This window comes from Scomber scombrus, chromosome 6, assembly GCF_963691925.1.
Source record: "Scomber scombrus chromosome 6, fScoSco1.1, whole genome shotgun sequence".
Taxonomy (NCBI): Eukaryota; Metazoa; Chordata; class Actinopteri; order Scombriformes; family Scombridae; genus Scomber; species Scomber scombrus.
In genome coordinates this window covers 11,594,919-11,613,002 of record NC_084975.1, presented here as the reverse complement: position 1 = coordinate 11,613,002, position 18,084 = coordinate 11,594,919, and the positions used below count along the sequence as shown (strand labels likewise).

The window sequence follows — 18,084 nt, the reverse complement described above, 5'->3', positions numbered from 1 at the left end:
CTTCATTTATTGGTTTGATTCCCAAAACCTTAAAACCAAGATTTGGAGCCCTGCTGAACAGTGAGATAAGAGACCTAATTCATGTTTCTTGGAGGGGGAGGCAGTTAATTCTGGGTTGTTTTATTTATTTTTCACTCAGGTGTGGTCGGCGCTCTTGGGCGACGCTTCGGCTCAGCGGTGAGCTGCTAAATCTGTGCAGAGCCGGTGGGCTGCTAGCTTTGGTGCGAGCTAGGTTTGTCCTTGGTGGCTGAGGCTAGGCCGCTAGGCTGGTCTGAACTGTAATTGGATTAGAGATCTTTTCGTTGCATCAGGCAAGGCGAGCCAAGGATACACACACACACACGCACAATCGCACAAACACACAAACACACACACACACTTAAATATGCCTCAGGGAGTGCAGTTCAGTTCTTGGGGCTGTACACCTCCTCCTTCGCCTCTTTTTTCCTTTTCAAACTTTCTCCTCTCCTCAGCATCCTGCTATTTTGTTTATCCTCAACAACCCACTCCTTCCCCCTGGCTGTTACACACATGCATGTAGGTAGGGTTGACGTTACATTTCTGTGTACGCGTGTGTTAGTGTTTGTGCGCGTGTATATGGATCAGTCTCATTCCATGGATACCCTCTCTAAATGGGATTACAGGAGTTGCAGCAGTGCCTGTGCTGATAACATGCAGGAGGATAAAGAACAAGAAAAAGAAAATGGTCAAGCGGAGATAATGATGCAAGTCATCGTACCAGACATGACAAATGTGAATATGAAGACATGCTGCTTGGAGAAGACATTAAAGCAGCTGCTCTTGACCTTTGTTCAATTGTGAACTTCCTGTTTAATAGCTTTGACAGGAAGTAGAGGGCGATGTCATGGGTGTTGCGCATCCTGATCGCCTCATTTACCCTTTTGAACTTTTTGATCTATGAAACACTTCCTTCACTTCACAAAGTAGGAACAAGTGAAATAGAGCACTTTCTGGTTCATTCACATGATTTATGTGTTTCAGTGGTGTCATCCCTTTTTGAGTAATTTAGCTGATGCTTCTATCTTTTTGGGAAAAGTCCAACGTCACCAACATTACAAGTGATCAGGAAATGAAAACAAATGAAACAAAAGCAAAGTGAAGTTTATTTGACATGGACATCACAATAGCATTGAAGCTGCAAGTCCCCCCCCAAAAAAACTGTGATACAAATGTTTGGTCATACTGCTCAGCACTAGGTGACAGATGACAGGTGTTGCTGATCACTGTAATACCTGAGCAGGGTGTGGCGAGGTGTTTTGTTTCTGAGGTTCGCTGGACAGGTTAAAACAAGAGGCTTACATAGCTGAAGAGTCATGAAAGGACAAGAAGAGACCAAAGTTCAGAAAAAACAAAGGAAGAGATACAAGAGAAAAATAATTTCCCTCTGCTCAGTCCCACCTTTAAAAAAAAAAAAAAAAATCTTTGTGTGCTTGTATGCATCCATAAACACATAAACACTCACACAGCACATGTGGATGCGGTCAATGTAAGAAATGAGACAGTCAGTAAGATTAGAGGGAGGTGGCCATCGAACAGGCTTAATAACTGACAGGCCAGCACCGGCAGCCATATGTTTCATGTGTGTTCACTGACAACCCCGTCGTATGGCTCTGATTCGCCCATATGGCCTGTACATCTCCGCAACTTCCTGCCACCATGACAGCATGACAGTGAGGGAAGGAGCGGACAGCATATGGACACAGATAGAGGGATAGGGAGGAGGGGTCTGCAGCTTTGATGTTGGATGATCTTAAAACAAGGACGCACAATATAACTGATGCAAAGCAGATGTGCAGAGCCATCGCTTCCAGTCCAAATCACTGTCCTGAATCACCTGTTGGGAAGGAAAGCCCTCACTGATGTTTCCAGATTGTTTGTTTTCGTTTAACCGTCGATCCAAATCCCTCAAACATTCAAATTACAATTAAACAAGAGAGTAAAGCACAAGCTCAAAAAAGCATTCGTTGCTGTTATATCCATCTACGTGTGTGTGTTGACACTAAATAACAACAGCTATAGAATAAATGTAGCTGTAAAGCTCATCATCAATGTTAAAATCGCTGCAGCTATTTCTGTCTTTGCTGGTAGGACACCCAACATCAGCTTGTCTGCAGGTTTGTGAGGGAAGAGTTTGACTTGGAACGAACAAGAAGGGAGCTCGTGTTCAGGGTCGTCCGATTTCCGCTGCTGGGTTTGGGTCACTGTATGGGAGCTGCTGACTTGGCCTTCAGGAGCAAAGGGAGAAAAGCTCAAAGCTGGACACAACCCAACAACACAAGGCTCACAACAGAGGGTTTGACCCCTATAAAGCCTCTGATATCCTCTTGAGGAAGTGTGTGTGTAAACACAGATAAGTCTGACTGACTGAAGGCTTCCAGACACTTGAGGACATGCTCTGTCCGTGTGCTGTCCTCTTCGTACACACACACTGTACTTCATTGTAGTACAGTCAAGGTCTCACATACATAACACAGCTGTGTGGAATGATGTGAAACACTGGCCTTTTCTTCTCTCCTGCGTCGTCCCAGCAGTAGATCGGCTAAACGTGACCCCTTTTTAAAAGCCTTTTTAATCACTGGTGGTCTCTTAGCTGGGTGGCTCGTGATAAGTGCTCACGCTGAGCCAACAGCCTGGTAGCATTGGGAGCTAAGCTAAAAGCTAGCTGCGCTTAAAGGCTGGCTGTGAACACGGGGGTATTACGAGCAGCCCAGGCGTGGGAGGGAGGCCAGCAGCTCACTTTGGCACAGTTTAATCCAGGAAGGCAGGGGAAGGAAGGCAAGACCATCATGTCCAACTCTTCCCGTCAACATATGTTTTACCATTGTATGTAAAGCACATTACAAGTTATAATGTAAGAGGCATGCTGTGTTTCACAGTAAGATTGGGCTACTGGTAGGAAGCTAACTTGTAAGATTTGGACTTACTTTGTGTTTTGGTATTGCTAAAGCCGTCCGGTGTGTTTGCAGTGAGGCTAGGGAATCGAACAATTTTCAGCTGAATTGTGTTTGAACATTGAAAGATTGCATTAAAGTCAAATCTTGAAGGAGTGTTGATAGACAACTTCACGTAGTGAAAGGCTATCAGTAAACAGCATCTATGAAAAAAGGGGTAACGCCTGCATGCACACTTACTCCAAGCCACAAAAGTTGAATGAAGACAACATATCAATTCTACTTGGGTCTTCCACATTCTGACCAGACGAATATCCAAGGAGTTGACATCATTAAACTTTTGTGGCTTTGAATGAGCATGCAGACGTTAACCCTTTTTCACTGAAAAAACTGAGAAATTAAAACAAGTATTGCTTTGGTATCTGCACAGAAACTCAGATATTGCGTTGGCAGCAATACCGAACACTTTCAATTGATAACTAGGCCCTTTCTTTTGTTTTTATTAAACTAAAATCCAACATATGTGAAAAGGGATGACACAGAGATACAAGAAGGTGATAACAGAAAATGGGGAATCCTACATATATCTGCTTTCTCCTCTTTTTCCAGTTTTATCCTTTACCCCTAATTTTGTCTGCCCTGTTTTGTTTTCTGTTTGTTATCTGACCTGCACTCCCAGCAGAGCATATCTACCTACAGTAGCTGCCTCTCACTGGAAGCCAGAGTGCACTGAGTCATATATGAGGGGGAGTGTGCAGAGCAGTACAGGCTACTACAGATAAGGAGTGTACTGCTGATTTATTACCAGCTGTTAGCTGGTTAAATGAGGCTAAGTGAGCTGGCCGGCACGGGGAGGTGAGATGGAAGAGATTAGCCTACATAAAGAGTGATCGAGGGAGAAGATCTTTGAAGCGGGCGTTGACTCCTGACCTCTTTTTGTGTCTTTTGCGTACCGTTTCTCTTTATCTCCTCCCTCATTCATCCTCTGCTCTGCCCTCCTCTTCATCGTCCAGTCCTGCCTGCAAGTTTCTCATGTCAACTCAGCGTCAGACAGCGCCGCTTCTGTTGAGCTTTTTGAGAAGGGGCCAATAAATGTTCTCTATGTTGTCTAATTATTATGCAACAAGTTAGTGCTTGTCACTGTCACCGGCAGCGTTGCTTGTTCTTTGCAATGCATCGCAGCCCAAAGATTGACTTAAACTTCACTGACAAACCAGTCCTTAAAGTGATTTAGTATTAGTTGGGGTAGGTTTAGGGTATTGTACTTCATAAAACGATTGGTCAAAATTAAAGCAGCAATGGCTGAGTTATCTCGATCTTTAGTCAATCAAGATCCAGAAACACTGGAAGCAACCCTCTTACATCTTTACTTGGATTTTCCCTGCCTGTTATATTCAAAAACCATGCCCCAGTTTGTTACGCAGGCTTTCTGTTATGTTTTTTTATTCTCCTACACCAAGCCAAAATAACCCTAATGACATCATCTGGGTTATCTTGTCAGACTTCCTTCCAAAGCCTTAGGAGATGTTAAACAGACAGTTTTAGAGGCTGAGTAGCACCTCTCATAATGAATTAGCTGAACTTCATGTTTAAAATAATTGGAGTGTCCCTTTAATCACCACATTCCTTGTAACACATTCAGTACTAAGACTTTGTGACCTTCCCAACTCGACTTGAAAAGCCAGGATTTGAGAAGAGCGATAGATAGAAATAGTAGAGGTCTATCTCTGGCTCTGGGTGAGGCTATATGTGTTCAAACTCACGAGCGCTGGATATCCGCTCTGTAAGCTGTTTCTGTCGTCAATGTTAGTTTGCAAGTTTTCATGTATCTGAGTGAGATTGAAAGAGCGAGCGACATTCTCCACATCCGTTTCCTTTCATAGAGGAACAGTAGGTCAGGGGTTTGGTCTGCTCTGGTAAGTTCATGTGTCGCTCAGGGCCAGAGAGGGGAGGGAAGAAATACAGTACACACAGATGGGACTTTTCTCATAATCACTCAGGATTTCATGTAACCTTGAGGTGGTAGCTGCCAATTAGTCACTTCATTTTAAAGACATTTTTATCTTTGTTGCATCCAATTTTTAAGAGTATGACACTGCCTGAGCAAAGATTTTTCAGGGTTTCGGTTTGATAAGCTGATTATCGATGGCTATTGGAAAATTTCACTTCTCAGTTCACATTTTGTTTTCCTGCCTATCTAGTCTTTTTTTCTTCTTTTTCGTTCTCCCTTTTTTCATGTTGTACTTGACATTATTTCAAGTCTGTGTGCTCTGACTGCATGTATCTCTCTGCTTGTTTGGCTTGGGTGTGTGTGTCTTCATGTGCACCTGTATCCGTGCCTCTGTTTGCATATGACCTCATGTTTTGCTTTGTGTGTGTGTGTGTGTGTTGCTCCTTAATCTCCCTCCCTGCCCCACCCTGTGCTGTAACGCACTCTCCTTTCCTCTTCATTGTTCTGCCTCTCCTCTGCCAGGCCGGGGAGTTTGCTGCAGGAGCTCGCAGGTGTCGTCGTCACCAGTTGCGCTGTAGGGAAAGCAAACAGTGAGATGCACAAACACAGGAAGTGCTGCTTTTTTTTCACACAGCGCACTGGCTGGGCGTCTGTCACTCGGCTCAGTTTATCAGAAAGCGGCAACGTGAGCTCTGTCTCTACATGTGCGTGTCTTTCTCTGTCTCGCGGTCTGCTCCGTCTCGCTCAGTTGACGTGTCCCTCCTCTGTCAGCGTTGTGATATCTGTGAAGCTTAATTAGCCTTTGTGTTGTCTGCCGTATTTAATAGCTGTTAATTTGACAGTTCAGTGAAGTGGCTTCCTCTCAGCCAACAGGAATAATAAATAATACTCAAGTAATAAAAAAGGGTGAAGAAATGCAAAAAAAACATGTTCAAAAGCTGAAAACTGTTTGGGATTTAAAGTGGATTTCTCCTTTTTAATGCTTTTTTTTTGAGCCAGTCTTCATATTCTGTCTTCCTATCTGAGCCTGAAAACTTTAATAACGGACATGAATTCTTCATCATGCCTCCTCTCCGTGTTGCTCGGAGCAGCTGACTCCGCCATATTACTTACTCTTGCCTTATATTAAAGCGAGACCTTCACTGAAGCTGCTATATTAGAGTATCTATCTGGATAGCATCTCTAGCAGCTGAAAGGCGAGAAGCTGTGGTCAGAGGTGGTTAGAGGTCACTGCACGCGTCAGAGGTCTGGACTGCATAGAGGCTGCATAATGTACACACACACACACACACCACTGCACATACCAGCTGTTACATAACCACTGGCAGCTGTGGAGTCCACACTTCAGCAGTTTGTGTGTGTGTGTGTGTGTGTGTGTGTGTGTGTGTGTGTGTGTGTGTGTGTGTGTGTGTGTGTGTGTGTGTGTGTGTGTGTGTGTGTGTGTGTGTGTGTGTGTGTGTGTGTGTGTGTGTGTGTGTGTGTGTGTGTGTGTGTGTGTGTGTGTGTGTGTGTAAGGATTCATGGAAGTAAAGAACAGTTTCCAGTGTGGGGATTAGCTACCTGGCCATGGCCTTTTCTAGCATCAACTGCCCGGGGCAAAACTACAGCTGAGACACGCTCTGTTTGCTCGATGCACGTTTCTGTGCCGTTTTCACACAGTCTGAGGATTTGAATAGGTTAAAGGGAATTTTAACAGCACAGCGACACATTTATCTTTTGCTGCTATCAGGCTGCAGCTCAAGTCTTGAATATTGTGGACCTGGGTGGACACTGCTGCAAATAGTTGTGAAATTGATCTTAATCATGTTTGTCATGTGTTTTTTTTTTTTTCTACATCCGTGATTTGAGGAAATGACTCTGCAGAAAAACATTTCTAGGATGTTTTTGACACAGTGATTTTGAATTTTTGATAATTAAGAACCACATCTTTCCAAACCACAGCTGATTTTTATTTATTAGTTGTTGTTGTTTTTTGTCAACGCTGGATTACAATGACTTAAATTATCTCTATGACGTTAATAAAAAGTCATATTTAATTATAAGTAATTAAAAATATCCACTAAATGTATTGCCGACTTTGATGCAATCTGTCTGTGCATCCTAAAGGATTGTTGCTGGGCAGTTTTTATGTAAATAAAAAACAAGCATCAATACACTGATAACAGAGTTTCTGCATGCCTTGAAAATTGAATCTTTGCTGAGAATTTATTAGACTGTGTTGACTTTTAGCCACAGTTTCAATGGGTTGAACAGTCAGGCCTCTGTGATATTGTACCACTTGAGTGTCTTTGAAATCACCAAATAAGACTTTGAATGTCATTGAAATGTCCTTGGACATTTCATCCTGATTGTGGAAGCTTGTGATAGACACTGAAAGAGGAAAGCACCACAATAATGAACTGTGTTTCTATTCCTACTGCTTAATACCTTCAGCAATCAAAAATCAACTGACAAGAATAGCTTTACTACAGGAAAAACCAAAAGGTTGCTGATGACATAATTTAGATGTAGTGTCTCTTTACACCACAAGAGGGCAGCACATCTTCAGTCCACATGACTCTCCAGTGTGCAGGAAACTGAGAAAAATGCTTACCTGTCATCTGTTGAGTAACTTGGTTTGGTCAATCATATTGATTTTAGCAGGTCGTATGAGTTCCCTGTTTTCCAGGGAAGTGTGGTGTGTATTCAGCTGTGTGTGTGTTTGCATGTAATGACAAGATAGAGGAATCAGCTCCAAAGCAAAAACAATGTAGAAAGTCAGAGGTAGCATAAGGTGAAATGTAGATAAAAGTAGAAAGACTATAGACGAATAGAAAGAGGAAGAACAAGAGAGAGGGGATGGGAAAGAGAAAGAGAGAAAGATCCAATGAGCATGAAATCAGATCTCGTTGCATAATCATGGCTCGCAGGCCTTCCCAGTGCGCACAGGGCTCTGTTGGCTCTTTCCAGTCCAGTATCACATGACCGTATCAAGCGGCTGCAGTATTAAACCAGCAATACCAGTCCACCCCCAGCCAGAGGCAGACGCAGAGATCAATAGTTCTGTTCTTCTCTGCACTGAGGCACACTCGCTTATTCTTCTTGGAGGATTTTATAAAATATGTTTTTGTTTTAAGTTTTTCCACCAATGTGAAACATTTCACTAGCATTTATTTTTCCTCACTGGCGCTTTGAGCAAAAAGCCCAGACATTTTCTAAATGTCTTCTTATAAGCTTACATTTTCAGAGAGCCAACAACTCACCCTAGTGGTTTTGTTACCACTTGCAGCCACTTCTGGAGCGGCCTTGTGCCTCCATTCATTACAAACCCTCAGTGTCTTTCACATACCAGCAATACCAGATGTCACTGAAACATCAACGCTGCTCTCCTTCTGCCTCATTGCCTCATCTTCTTTCATCTTTTTTCTTTTTAATAAATCTTCTATCCTTGCCTCCTCCCCTCCATCGTTTCTTTGTTCGCATTCCAGCAGTACCAGAGCACATACCAGTCAGCAGGACATCAGTGACGGCCCTCACCTCTGCCTGCTGCCCCTCTCTCTCATCACTGCTCCTCACCTCACAGCACAACTCACTTAACACAGCGGCCCGAGAGAAAGAAGTAGTTCTGTTTTTTCCAGGCTGCTTGTGCATTATTCCTGGTCAGCAGTAGGTGGCATCACAGTCTCACTATTCTGACCAGCTCACCTCCACTTCTGTATGCGAGCCCTTAAAATGAAGCAGTGTCACTGCCACAAGATTGAAGTGGGGAGCAGTGAACCATTCAAAGAATGGATGGATTTCTCTTTTCAGCTTGTTTGATTCTTATTAAATGAAGCAGAGAGTCTAAAAGCCATTCAAAATTACATAAGAAAGAAGTCAAATTTTGTAAATTGAAAAGTGATAAAAATAGGCATAATTTCTTATCTATAATATATCTGTTTTTTTATGTCCCAGAAGTCTTACTACTCAACAGTTGAAGAACACATGGTTTTTATAATAATAAAGATATTTTTGGCCATTTTGCCTTCATTTGATAGTGACAGTGCAGATATAGACAGACCATGCAGGGGATGACATTTCAATTTATATGAGTCTTAACCACTCAGTTACCAGATGCCCCTATCTGTTATTGAAAAGAAATACTTAAAAACAGTGTTATACCCATAACTGTAACACACTGTACCTTTTTTCTTTTTCACGTGGTGGTTTTTCAAATCTACCTCAGAGCTTGGGGCAGAGGCTGCACTGAGGACGTATGAAGGTGCAGCAGCCAACATACTGCATTGCTTCCGATGTACACAATGTTGTATACATGTTTCATACAATTGCAGATGTTACCCCCTTTACACGCAAATACCTTTTTACATTTTTAAAATTTATTTTACATATATTAAATTTAGCTAAAGTTTCATTAAATTTAGTAAAGTGAAACCACAGCTTATCGGTATTTCAGTACTGGAACTGGTACCAATTAGGACCGGTTCTCTATATCCATCCCTACTCTGGAAATGCCTGAGCAGCGATCAGTGAGTGGGTAAGGTTGCATTTCATTTCCTCAGTCAGGTGGAATTTGAATTGAAACCAAAGCGGTCTAGATATAGAAAGATAACACAGAGCCCAGAAATACTCAGACATAACATGTGACTTTTGGGGGCATCCAGGAGACATTTGAGGAAATGTCGGTGTGATTTCAGTCCATTATTTCACACTTAACTCAATCAGTGTCAGAGTCAATACCTACATACTGAGACGCCACTATTGCTATTTCAGCTTTGTTGTGATTTGGTGAGCAGCAAAAGCCTATAGAATGACTTATTGGACAGACAGAGAAACAGACCCATTCAGACAGCTGTAAAAGGTGAGTTATAGTGTTAAGTCCAGGCTGTATGTGAAAGATGGACACAGACAGACTGACCGACTCCTGGCGTCACCCAGCCTGGCTGTATATATAGGCCCTTTCATACTGCACCCCTTGGCCAGGCCCCAGCTCACATATACCTCTAACTGTGCTCAGAGTGTGTGTGTGTGTGTGTGTGTGTGTGTGTGTGTGTGTGTGTGTGTGTGTGTGTGTGTGTGTGTGTGTGTGTGTGTGTGTGTGTGTGTGTGTGTGTGTGTTTGTGTGCGCAGAAACATATTTCGAGGGTACCCACTGTGTGCGTGTGTGGAAAGAGAAACAGTATGTTCTTGATGCTTGGCAGAGAGATGCTGTGTACATTAAATTGCGTAACAAACACATGTCAGGGGTTTCATAAGACTAACCTTTTTTTGTTTTCACAGCAGTGTGTGTGTGTGTGAGAGAGAGAGAGTTTTCTGTCGGTATCACCTCCATGGTGGAGACCTTGGAGCATAGAAAAGCTGGCGTCTCTTCTCATACATGTAATTGACAGAAAAGTGTGTGCGCACGCTGCAGTCCAGCCAGCGTTTGCCTCTGTGCAATGTATTCCTGGAAAGCCTGTGTAGGAGTGGAGGGGCCATGGGCTATTCCACAGCAGTCAGTGAGCGATGACTGTTTTCTGGAAGCTTCTCTGTCACTGGGGGAACGAGGAAGAGAAAAGAGGCGGTGTATGGGTATTTCATGTTATCCTCGGTATCAGCACCTCCAGACAAATCTGCAGCTCCCTCCTTGTGGCTGCATCTTTAATGCCATTAGTATGCATAGACACACACACACACACACACACACACACACACACACACACACACACACACACACACACACACACACACACACACACACACACACACACACACACACACACACACACATACACACACAAAAGTTCACCTCACTCTTGCACAACATGCACCAGGAGGGGAAGGAATTGAGTTAGATGGACAGAAGGGGAGAAGAAAGGAGTGAGAAGAAGGGGCTCATGAAGTGGGGGAGGTTTGCGTAGAAATAAGGCTTGCGAAAGAAGAAAGAAAGCACAAATTAGCTTAATGAAGGGGCTGCAATGGGAGCAATAAAATCAAGAGCAGTTAAGGTGGAGGCGATGAATAAGTACAGGAAAGAGGAATGGGTTGAGACTGAATAGGAGGAGGAAAAAGAGGGGTGGGGGGTGTTGTTTTGAACTGCATCAATAAAGCCCGGGCTAATTGTGCCTCTGTGGTCTGCAGTCCTCACCCTCTTTTCCTCCCTTTAATCTGAGCCACCTATGCCTCTGTCACATACCCTCTGGAGTCCTGTCATCTGCAGTTAACCCTCTTCCTCCCTCCTCCATCATCTTCCTCCTCCTCCTGCCTCCAGTGGCTGTTGTGCAACTCTGCAGTGACTGAGTGAGAAGCAGCGGTGCGATTGATCAGCAGTTCTGGTGCCAGGCTGCTCTTACTGTAATAAACGAGCTTGGAGCCATTGAAACCAACCCCGAGTGCTTTGTGGGAGTGGAGGAATTACACACACACACACACACACACACACACACACACACACACACACACACACACACACACACACACACACACACACACACACACACACACACACACACACACACACACACACACACACACACAGATGCTGCACCCCACTCCCATGATGTAATGCTGAATAACCCCAAATGCTCTTAAACTTACCGCTTGCCTGGATTCATCATTTTGTATTTCTCTCTGCTTTAATCCCTCCAGACCTGAAAGCTAAGAAGTTAATGAGATATTTTATTATGAGTGATTTAAAAAAAAAAAATTTTTAAAAATGAACTCAAACTGGGGTTCAGGATTCTTTGAACTTGATGTCAGTTACTTGTCCTTCAATTAATTTCTTTAATTTATAGTTTTAAAGCTTTAAAAGCGACTTTCAATGGAAAATAGTCTAATTTTTAACCAGTCTTCAAGTGACTCAAGTAACCACAACACATTATCTGTAACCATAAACATTGTCCTGGATTTTAATCCAGTTTGGGACCCTCGTTTGCACGTCGTCCTCCTTTCCCCAAAGTTTCTTCATTTGACTGTAAGAAAACACATCTGTTCTTTCCATTTTTCAGCCTTTGTGGTCTGGCCCACTACTCAACATATTCCCCCATCCCCCTTCTCTCCATCCATCCATCTTCTCTCTTCTCCAACTCCATTGAACCAACTTTTTCTTATTTTAATTCATTGTCATACAAATCCAAACTTGACTAAACAACAGCTTAGGCTCACCTCTCTCAGCTGTATGTAGTGTACACACATGCAGTAGTGTGAAGATCATCCAGCGGGGGCACCAAGCTTTTGTCACATGCCCTTAGGGGAAGCTGCATATACACTTCTGAGGCTAGCTGGAGGGAGGCCGGCCGGCTGGGTGGAGTGATAAAAATCACACTTTGTCATTGTAAAGTCATTCCAGTGTCACCTCTTTGTCTGGTCAAAGTCACTTTGAGTTATTCTGCCTGACGTTTTCCCCCTAAAGTTTAACATTCCTGTAACTGACTTCGTTGTCACTCTGTTTGTCACAGAGGAAGCTGAAAATGCTGCATAGCGTGGATGTGTTAAAGGACCAGTGTGTAAGATTTAGGAGGATCTATTGGCAGAAATGGACTATAATATTCATAAGTATGTTTTCATTAGGGTTTAAGCACCTGAAAATAACAATAATTGAGTTAAGGTTAGGGTTAGGGTTATCGCTACCTTAAAATGAGCCCTTCATATCTACAGAGGGAGCGGGTCCTCGTCCATGTTGCACTCCATGTTTCTATAGTAGCCCAGAACAGACAAACCAAACACTGGCTCTAGAGAGGACCTTTCGTGTTTTATGCGAGTTTTGTCGCAGCTGTAGGGGTTGAGGGGAGGGGTTGTCAGTTCACCGCTAGATGCCACTAAATCCTACACACTGGTCCTTAAAGAGAGCAGACAAGTTTGTGTTCATCTTGATCATCAATCACTGTTATAAATCACTTTGTCTTAATGCTCACAGCAGCACCTGGTGTAAAGTGAAGAGTTGATTGGTGATGTAGCAGCAGATTAAACAGGTAGACGTCCAGTTTGTCGTCGTTATTGGGCAAACAAACACTTGTATAATAAGTAGAAATGACTTAAACAGCATAATTTCAGAAAAGCATGATTTTTTCTCTTCATTAAACTGTGACCTTTTATAATATACACCAGTTTGATAAAGTTATATATTCTGCAGTACAAGCATGTTTACCAGCTTTGTGTGTCATCAAGTGTAAAGGTGTGTGTGTGTCCATTACACAGACACACTTGGACTCAGAAGGGCAACTTTGGATTTAAATGGCATTAATGGATCCTCAGCCCTATTCTTAGCCTCAAATCTGTCTCACCCTTCAGACGTTGACAAGAGCTGTGTTGGGGTTGAGGAGTCAGTCCGGTTTGTGTTGAGCCTATGGCGGAATATAAATATATGTGTGTGTGTGTATATATATAGCAGCTCCAGATAGGAAACGCTGAAACATGAGAGGCTGCATACAGGAACGTGAATGGGGAGAGAGGGAAAAAGGCTCGCATCGATTACCATTTTTCATAAAGGGACCGCCGGCTTGTGCGTTTTCTTTCTGATATTTTTTTTTTAAATTTAAACATTGCTTTTATGAGGGTTTTTATGTCACCGAGTGCAGGAGTGAACATAGTGAAAGAAAGGGTTCAAGTTTCATCTGGGTGTCTTTTTCTTTTTTCTCCTTCTTCTTTTTTCTTTTTTTTTGGGAGAGTGAAAACGTGGTTGTTGACGTCAGCGAGGCTGTGGACACAAAGCAGCCACAGCCTCAAAAACACTGCGTGTTAATATCACCAACTTCAACACGCTCCGGACTGGACTGCGTTCATGTCCCCGAGACGAGCTCTCTCCTTTTTTTTTCTTTTTTTTTTTTCTTTTTTTTGGTTTAATCGAAACGCCTGCAGCCTCAAGACTCGTTAACCCTGCCCCACGGAAACTGAATCAAGAGGGGGGCACCGGAGGAGGAGGAGGTTCGGGCAGAAGCGGTAGACCGGGAGAAAGGTGTTGAATAGTGAGAAGGGACTGCAAAGAGCAAAACTCGCGTATTGTTCCGCGTTTTTGTTTCTCCTGCAGCCGTCCACAGAGACACACGGTGGAGGTCTGTTTCTTTCGAGGTGCGACAAAAAGCCTGAAACGTCGTCAATTCTGGATTTCTTTATCCGCTTCCTGTCGTCCAGGATGAGGTTTAAACGAAACGGGTCCTATACGTTAAATAGGTAAGAAAGGACTGCTGTGTGTGCCGAGAAGTAACTTATTCATGTGTTATCCATATTGAGAGGAAGAGGGAAGGAGGGAGGGAGGGGCACAGCACGTTTTGTTATGCTTCTCTCATAAATCAGTTCACTTTCTCTGTGATATTTTCATAGAGGTTCACTGTGTCAGTGACTTTATAGTCTCATTATTGCACTCTATGGCATTTCTTTAATATCCTGCAGTGATGCTTTTAATATTAGTAGACTTTTTTTTATTGCAACACCAGCAATATGCACACATGTGCTGCAATGGGACCACTGACAGTTTTATTGTAAAGGATATAGAAGTCATTTGAGGCTACATTTGATGTCTATTTTTAAGTTGAAATGATTTCAAATCTATATCTATCCATCTATCTCTATACACTGTTAATCATAGCTGATCAGAGGTTGATAATACATCAGTTCCTTTCCAGGGTGCCCCGATTCTGCCAATGTGGCATCCACGTGTGGTTGAGTCAGTGTGAAACCTGTCTGTCTTGCTTTAAGAGTGGAGGGAGCCGGGGGGGGGGGTCTCTCTCTTTTGTTTTCTCCAGGAAAAGAGTGTCTCTTCCCCCTCTCCCTCCCACTTTATCTTTCTCTCTCTTATCCTTAACAAGAGCCCCTCCTTGTCCTGCACTGAAATACCCCCTTCTTGTGGTCCCATCACCTAGCAACTTTGTGTGTTTGTGTAATGTGTGTGTGTTGATGTGTGAATGATGTGCACGATGTGTGTCTTGCCTCTTTTCCTCCCCGTAACCCACTTTCCCCCCGTTGACATGATTGCAACGGCCCCTATTCATATCCCGGCATTTCTAAACCCGGTCACGAGTTGGGTCTTTCCCCACCTTTCTGTCTCTATCTTTCTCCTCATTGTTTTATCTCTCCAAGTCACAAGTTTATAGGGAAAATACTTTCTTTGTCTTTCTGAATAGTTGATTTGAGTCCATGTTGCTGTTATGCCGGATGTCTTGCTTTTTTTATTGTTTGTCTGGATTAAACGATAAGGCCCGAAAGTTTGAGGAAGTACATTCACACAGACCTGCAAGAACTTGCTCACATTGTTGAAAGTGACAGTAGATTTAATGGCCGTTTCACTCCTGGCGCTTTTCCTCTCTGGCACTCCTTTTCCTCTTTTGCCTTGTTACAGGGCACATGGCCTTCCTCTGTACTTGACACACAGCCACACACACACAAAACCCACATCCTGACTTTTAGGTACTGAAACAAAACGGGTGCTGATGAGTGCCAAGCTCAAACACTCGCTTCATCACACAGCTGAAAATGTGAGAACAATGTTATTGCCATGTATACCCCTCCTCCTCTTCTGTTTTCACTTAAGAGTGTGCAAGAAAAGTGTGTGTGTGTGTGTGTGTGTGTGTGTCACAATCCCCCTCCATGATCATTGTGTGTAAGGTGGTGTCATGTGTGTGCATCTGTGTGCAGGTGAGAGGGATGAGGTAATTAAACAATGAAAGAGGAGGCCTGTTAGCTGCAGCTACTGGTGACAGGCCTCCAGGGAGCAGCAGGAGGAGGAGGAGGAGGTGGAGGGATGACGTCATTGGATGTAAAAGTGCTTCGCTGGGCTGCTGCAGTTTTTCTTTGTTATCTTTTTTATCTCAAAAAAGAACAGTGAGCTGGGAGACGTAGCAGCAGGAGGAGTAGCTGGAGGAATGAGGGGGAGTCACAGCATCGTCTGAAGTTTTAGTGCAGCTGAGTTAGCTGCTGGTGTAAATGTCTGCCGTGTCTGCTTATTGTTAAATCTCACTGTTGGGCGACAGAATAAGAGCCGAACCGTCCCCCTTGTGGTTGTTGCATAACTACCATCTTCTGAAGGTGACTGTCGCCTCTGCCTCTGTTGTCTGTCTTTTCCTTGCCAGGCTGCAGTGATTTGTTCTCTCTGAGCAAAGCGATGCCGTCCCGGTTGACATCGGGCGTCAGTATTCGGTGGCGGCGTCCGCCTCCGTCACACTCGGTTAATCCTGTGCTGGTGTCTGTCGATGATTGCAGCCTTCAATTTAGGCAACACACACACACGCACAGATCTCTCCACCTGACCACTGCAGTCTTTCAAGCTATGCATCTATGCATTTGTCTGTTTTGATGTGCATAGAGAAGAGAGCGAATAGCAGAGGGCAACAGAAAGTGATCACTCTTATCGAGTGCTGCGGGAATGAGAGAGAGAGAGAGAGGAAGAGATGTCACGAGGCCCATAATTCACTCCGCGTCCTTCACCTTATTTGCCCACACCACAGCCCGAGCACTCTGCAGTGATTGGCTCACTTCCTGGGGGCTTGTCATAGGCACTAGCCCCTCCCGTCCCGTACCTCTGCATCATTTTGTGTGAATGAAGAGTCACGGTTATTGTAAACGTGCACAAAACCATGTACACATTCGTTTCACGTCTTTTGTGCCCTCCTCAGAGTTGGCAGTTACCCATCTTCTGTCAAAACTCTGTTACATATCACTTAATGTGTAAAAGCACGAGGACGCTGTCGACCTGCTGCACTGATTAACTTTCCAGAGGGGGGTTTGACAGAATTTGACTTGAGATTCGTGTGTGTGTGTTTGGTCTGTGTGAGCGATGGGTGGAGATAGGATGTTTAGCCCTTGTTTAGGATGTATACAGATGGCTGAGATTGCTGCGTTTCAGGGATTGTTTCCTCCCTCTCTCTTGCCGTGTCTCCGTCCATCTCTCGCTCTCTTTCCCTGCAGTCCACCCTGTGCTGTCCAGCAGTCAGCAGTTTGTTTATGGGACTCTGTTTGCCAAGCTAATCTTCCCGCCTTTCAAGTGGGAGCCAGCAAGCGAAAGAGAGAGGGAAAGGGAGAGAGAGAGAGTGGGAGAGAGAAGGGGAGGTAGGGAGGGAGAGAGAGGGAGCGAAAGTGTGAAAGAGAGGCAGGCAGTTGCAGTAGTTGGAGGGGAGAGACAAACATGCTCAAAGAAGTGAGGCTGGTTTTGTGAATGTTTTTGTTTTGAAAGTGTGTTTCTCTGCGCGCTGACTCGCCGGATGGCCCGTGTGGATCCGTCCGTCCGCCTGTCCTGCGTGACTCACGTTAAAGTCGAAGGCCGTCTCAGCAGCTGTATGGTTACACAAGGTGCGACGCTGGAGCTGGGAGCTGCTGGCCTGCTGCACCTGTAGCCGTGTTTTTGCGGGAGACAAGAGCTCAAACGGGGGAGAGGTTGAGAGAGGAGGAAAAGGGTGCTGTGGGTCGGAGCTCTCGTCACCCCGGCTCTGCTTCGCCGCCGGCTGGATGGGGGTTCTGGTGTGCTGCGACTGCTTCTTCTATAGGTAGTTAATCAAGTCACTGTTCGTCGTTAACCTTTCCCTCTTCTTTATTGCCGTTATTTATGTTGTTGGCATCATAGCTGGCTTTTAAGAATTCTTCAGCTTAAATTTTCATGTTGTCAATGACTTTTCCATGTAAGCCCCCCACCCACCCCCTCCTTCTCCCTCTCCCCCTCCCCTTCCTCTCTTTCTCTTACACTCTCTGTTATTGTGCTGCGGTGTGGAGGAGACATTTGAGGACAGTGCTGCTGTAGCAGGCAGTGATTCTGCTGAAGTCAGACTCAGGTTATCTTGACTTGTGGGAGGGGGGAGAGGAGAAAAAGGAAGGAGGGAGGGAGTTGAGTACATAGGTGTATTGATGGCACATGGCCATTCTCCTATACCGAAGAGGAGCATTGTTAGATATCGCTGGTTACGGGGCTTGCGAAGCAATACATTAGGTTAAGATTGTTTTTGTTTTTTTAAAGTGGCATGAAGCCAGGTGGCTGCTGGTCAGTGCTCTCGTCCTCCTGCGTGCCCCTCGGCTGCGCAGCTCTGTTTGTTTGGACACAGTGTTCCTGTAACAAGGGGGCAGGGATGACTTTTCTGTTTTTGTTGTTTGCACGGCATTGAACTTCTCAGACTTTGGCCCTTTTTTTTCTGTTTGCTGATTTTACTTGGAAATCAGTTCCCTCCAGATAAACCTGGCACTGCCATCATGTGTTGGAGAGAGTGTTTTAAAATCGAACTCACTTACTGGCAGTCGTACAGCGGGCTATTGTGCTAACTAGAAAGGGTAAGATGATTTAGGTTAGAC

General features: G+C 44.3%; 1 protein-coding gene across 3 annotated transcripts in view; it reads left to right on the top strand.

The window, feature by feature from the left end:
- mob2a (MOB kinase activator 2a) overlaps positions 1-18,084 on the top strand; it is a 108,337-nt gene that overhangs the window by 9,274 nt on the left and 80,979 nt on the right. For 2 of the 3 annotated variants that reach the window (XR_009925321.1, XM_062421300.1), the window contains exon 1: positions 16,841-17,291. The exons of the other annotated variant lie outside the window; for it this stretch is intronic. Coding sequence is in view for 1 of the 2 variants with exons in the window: in XM_062421300.1 (XP_062277284.1) it covers positions 17,254-17,291 (38 nt within the window). In the remaining variant the exon portion in view is untranslated. Of the gene's footprint in view, positions 1-16,840; positions 17,292-18,084 lie in introns of those variants that run through there. 3 annotated transcript variants of the gene reach the window in all.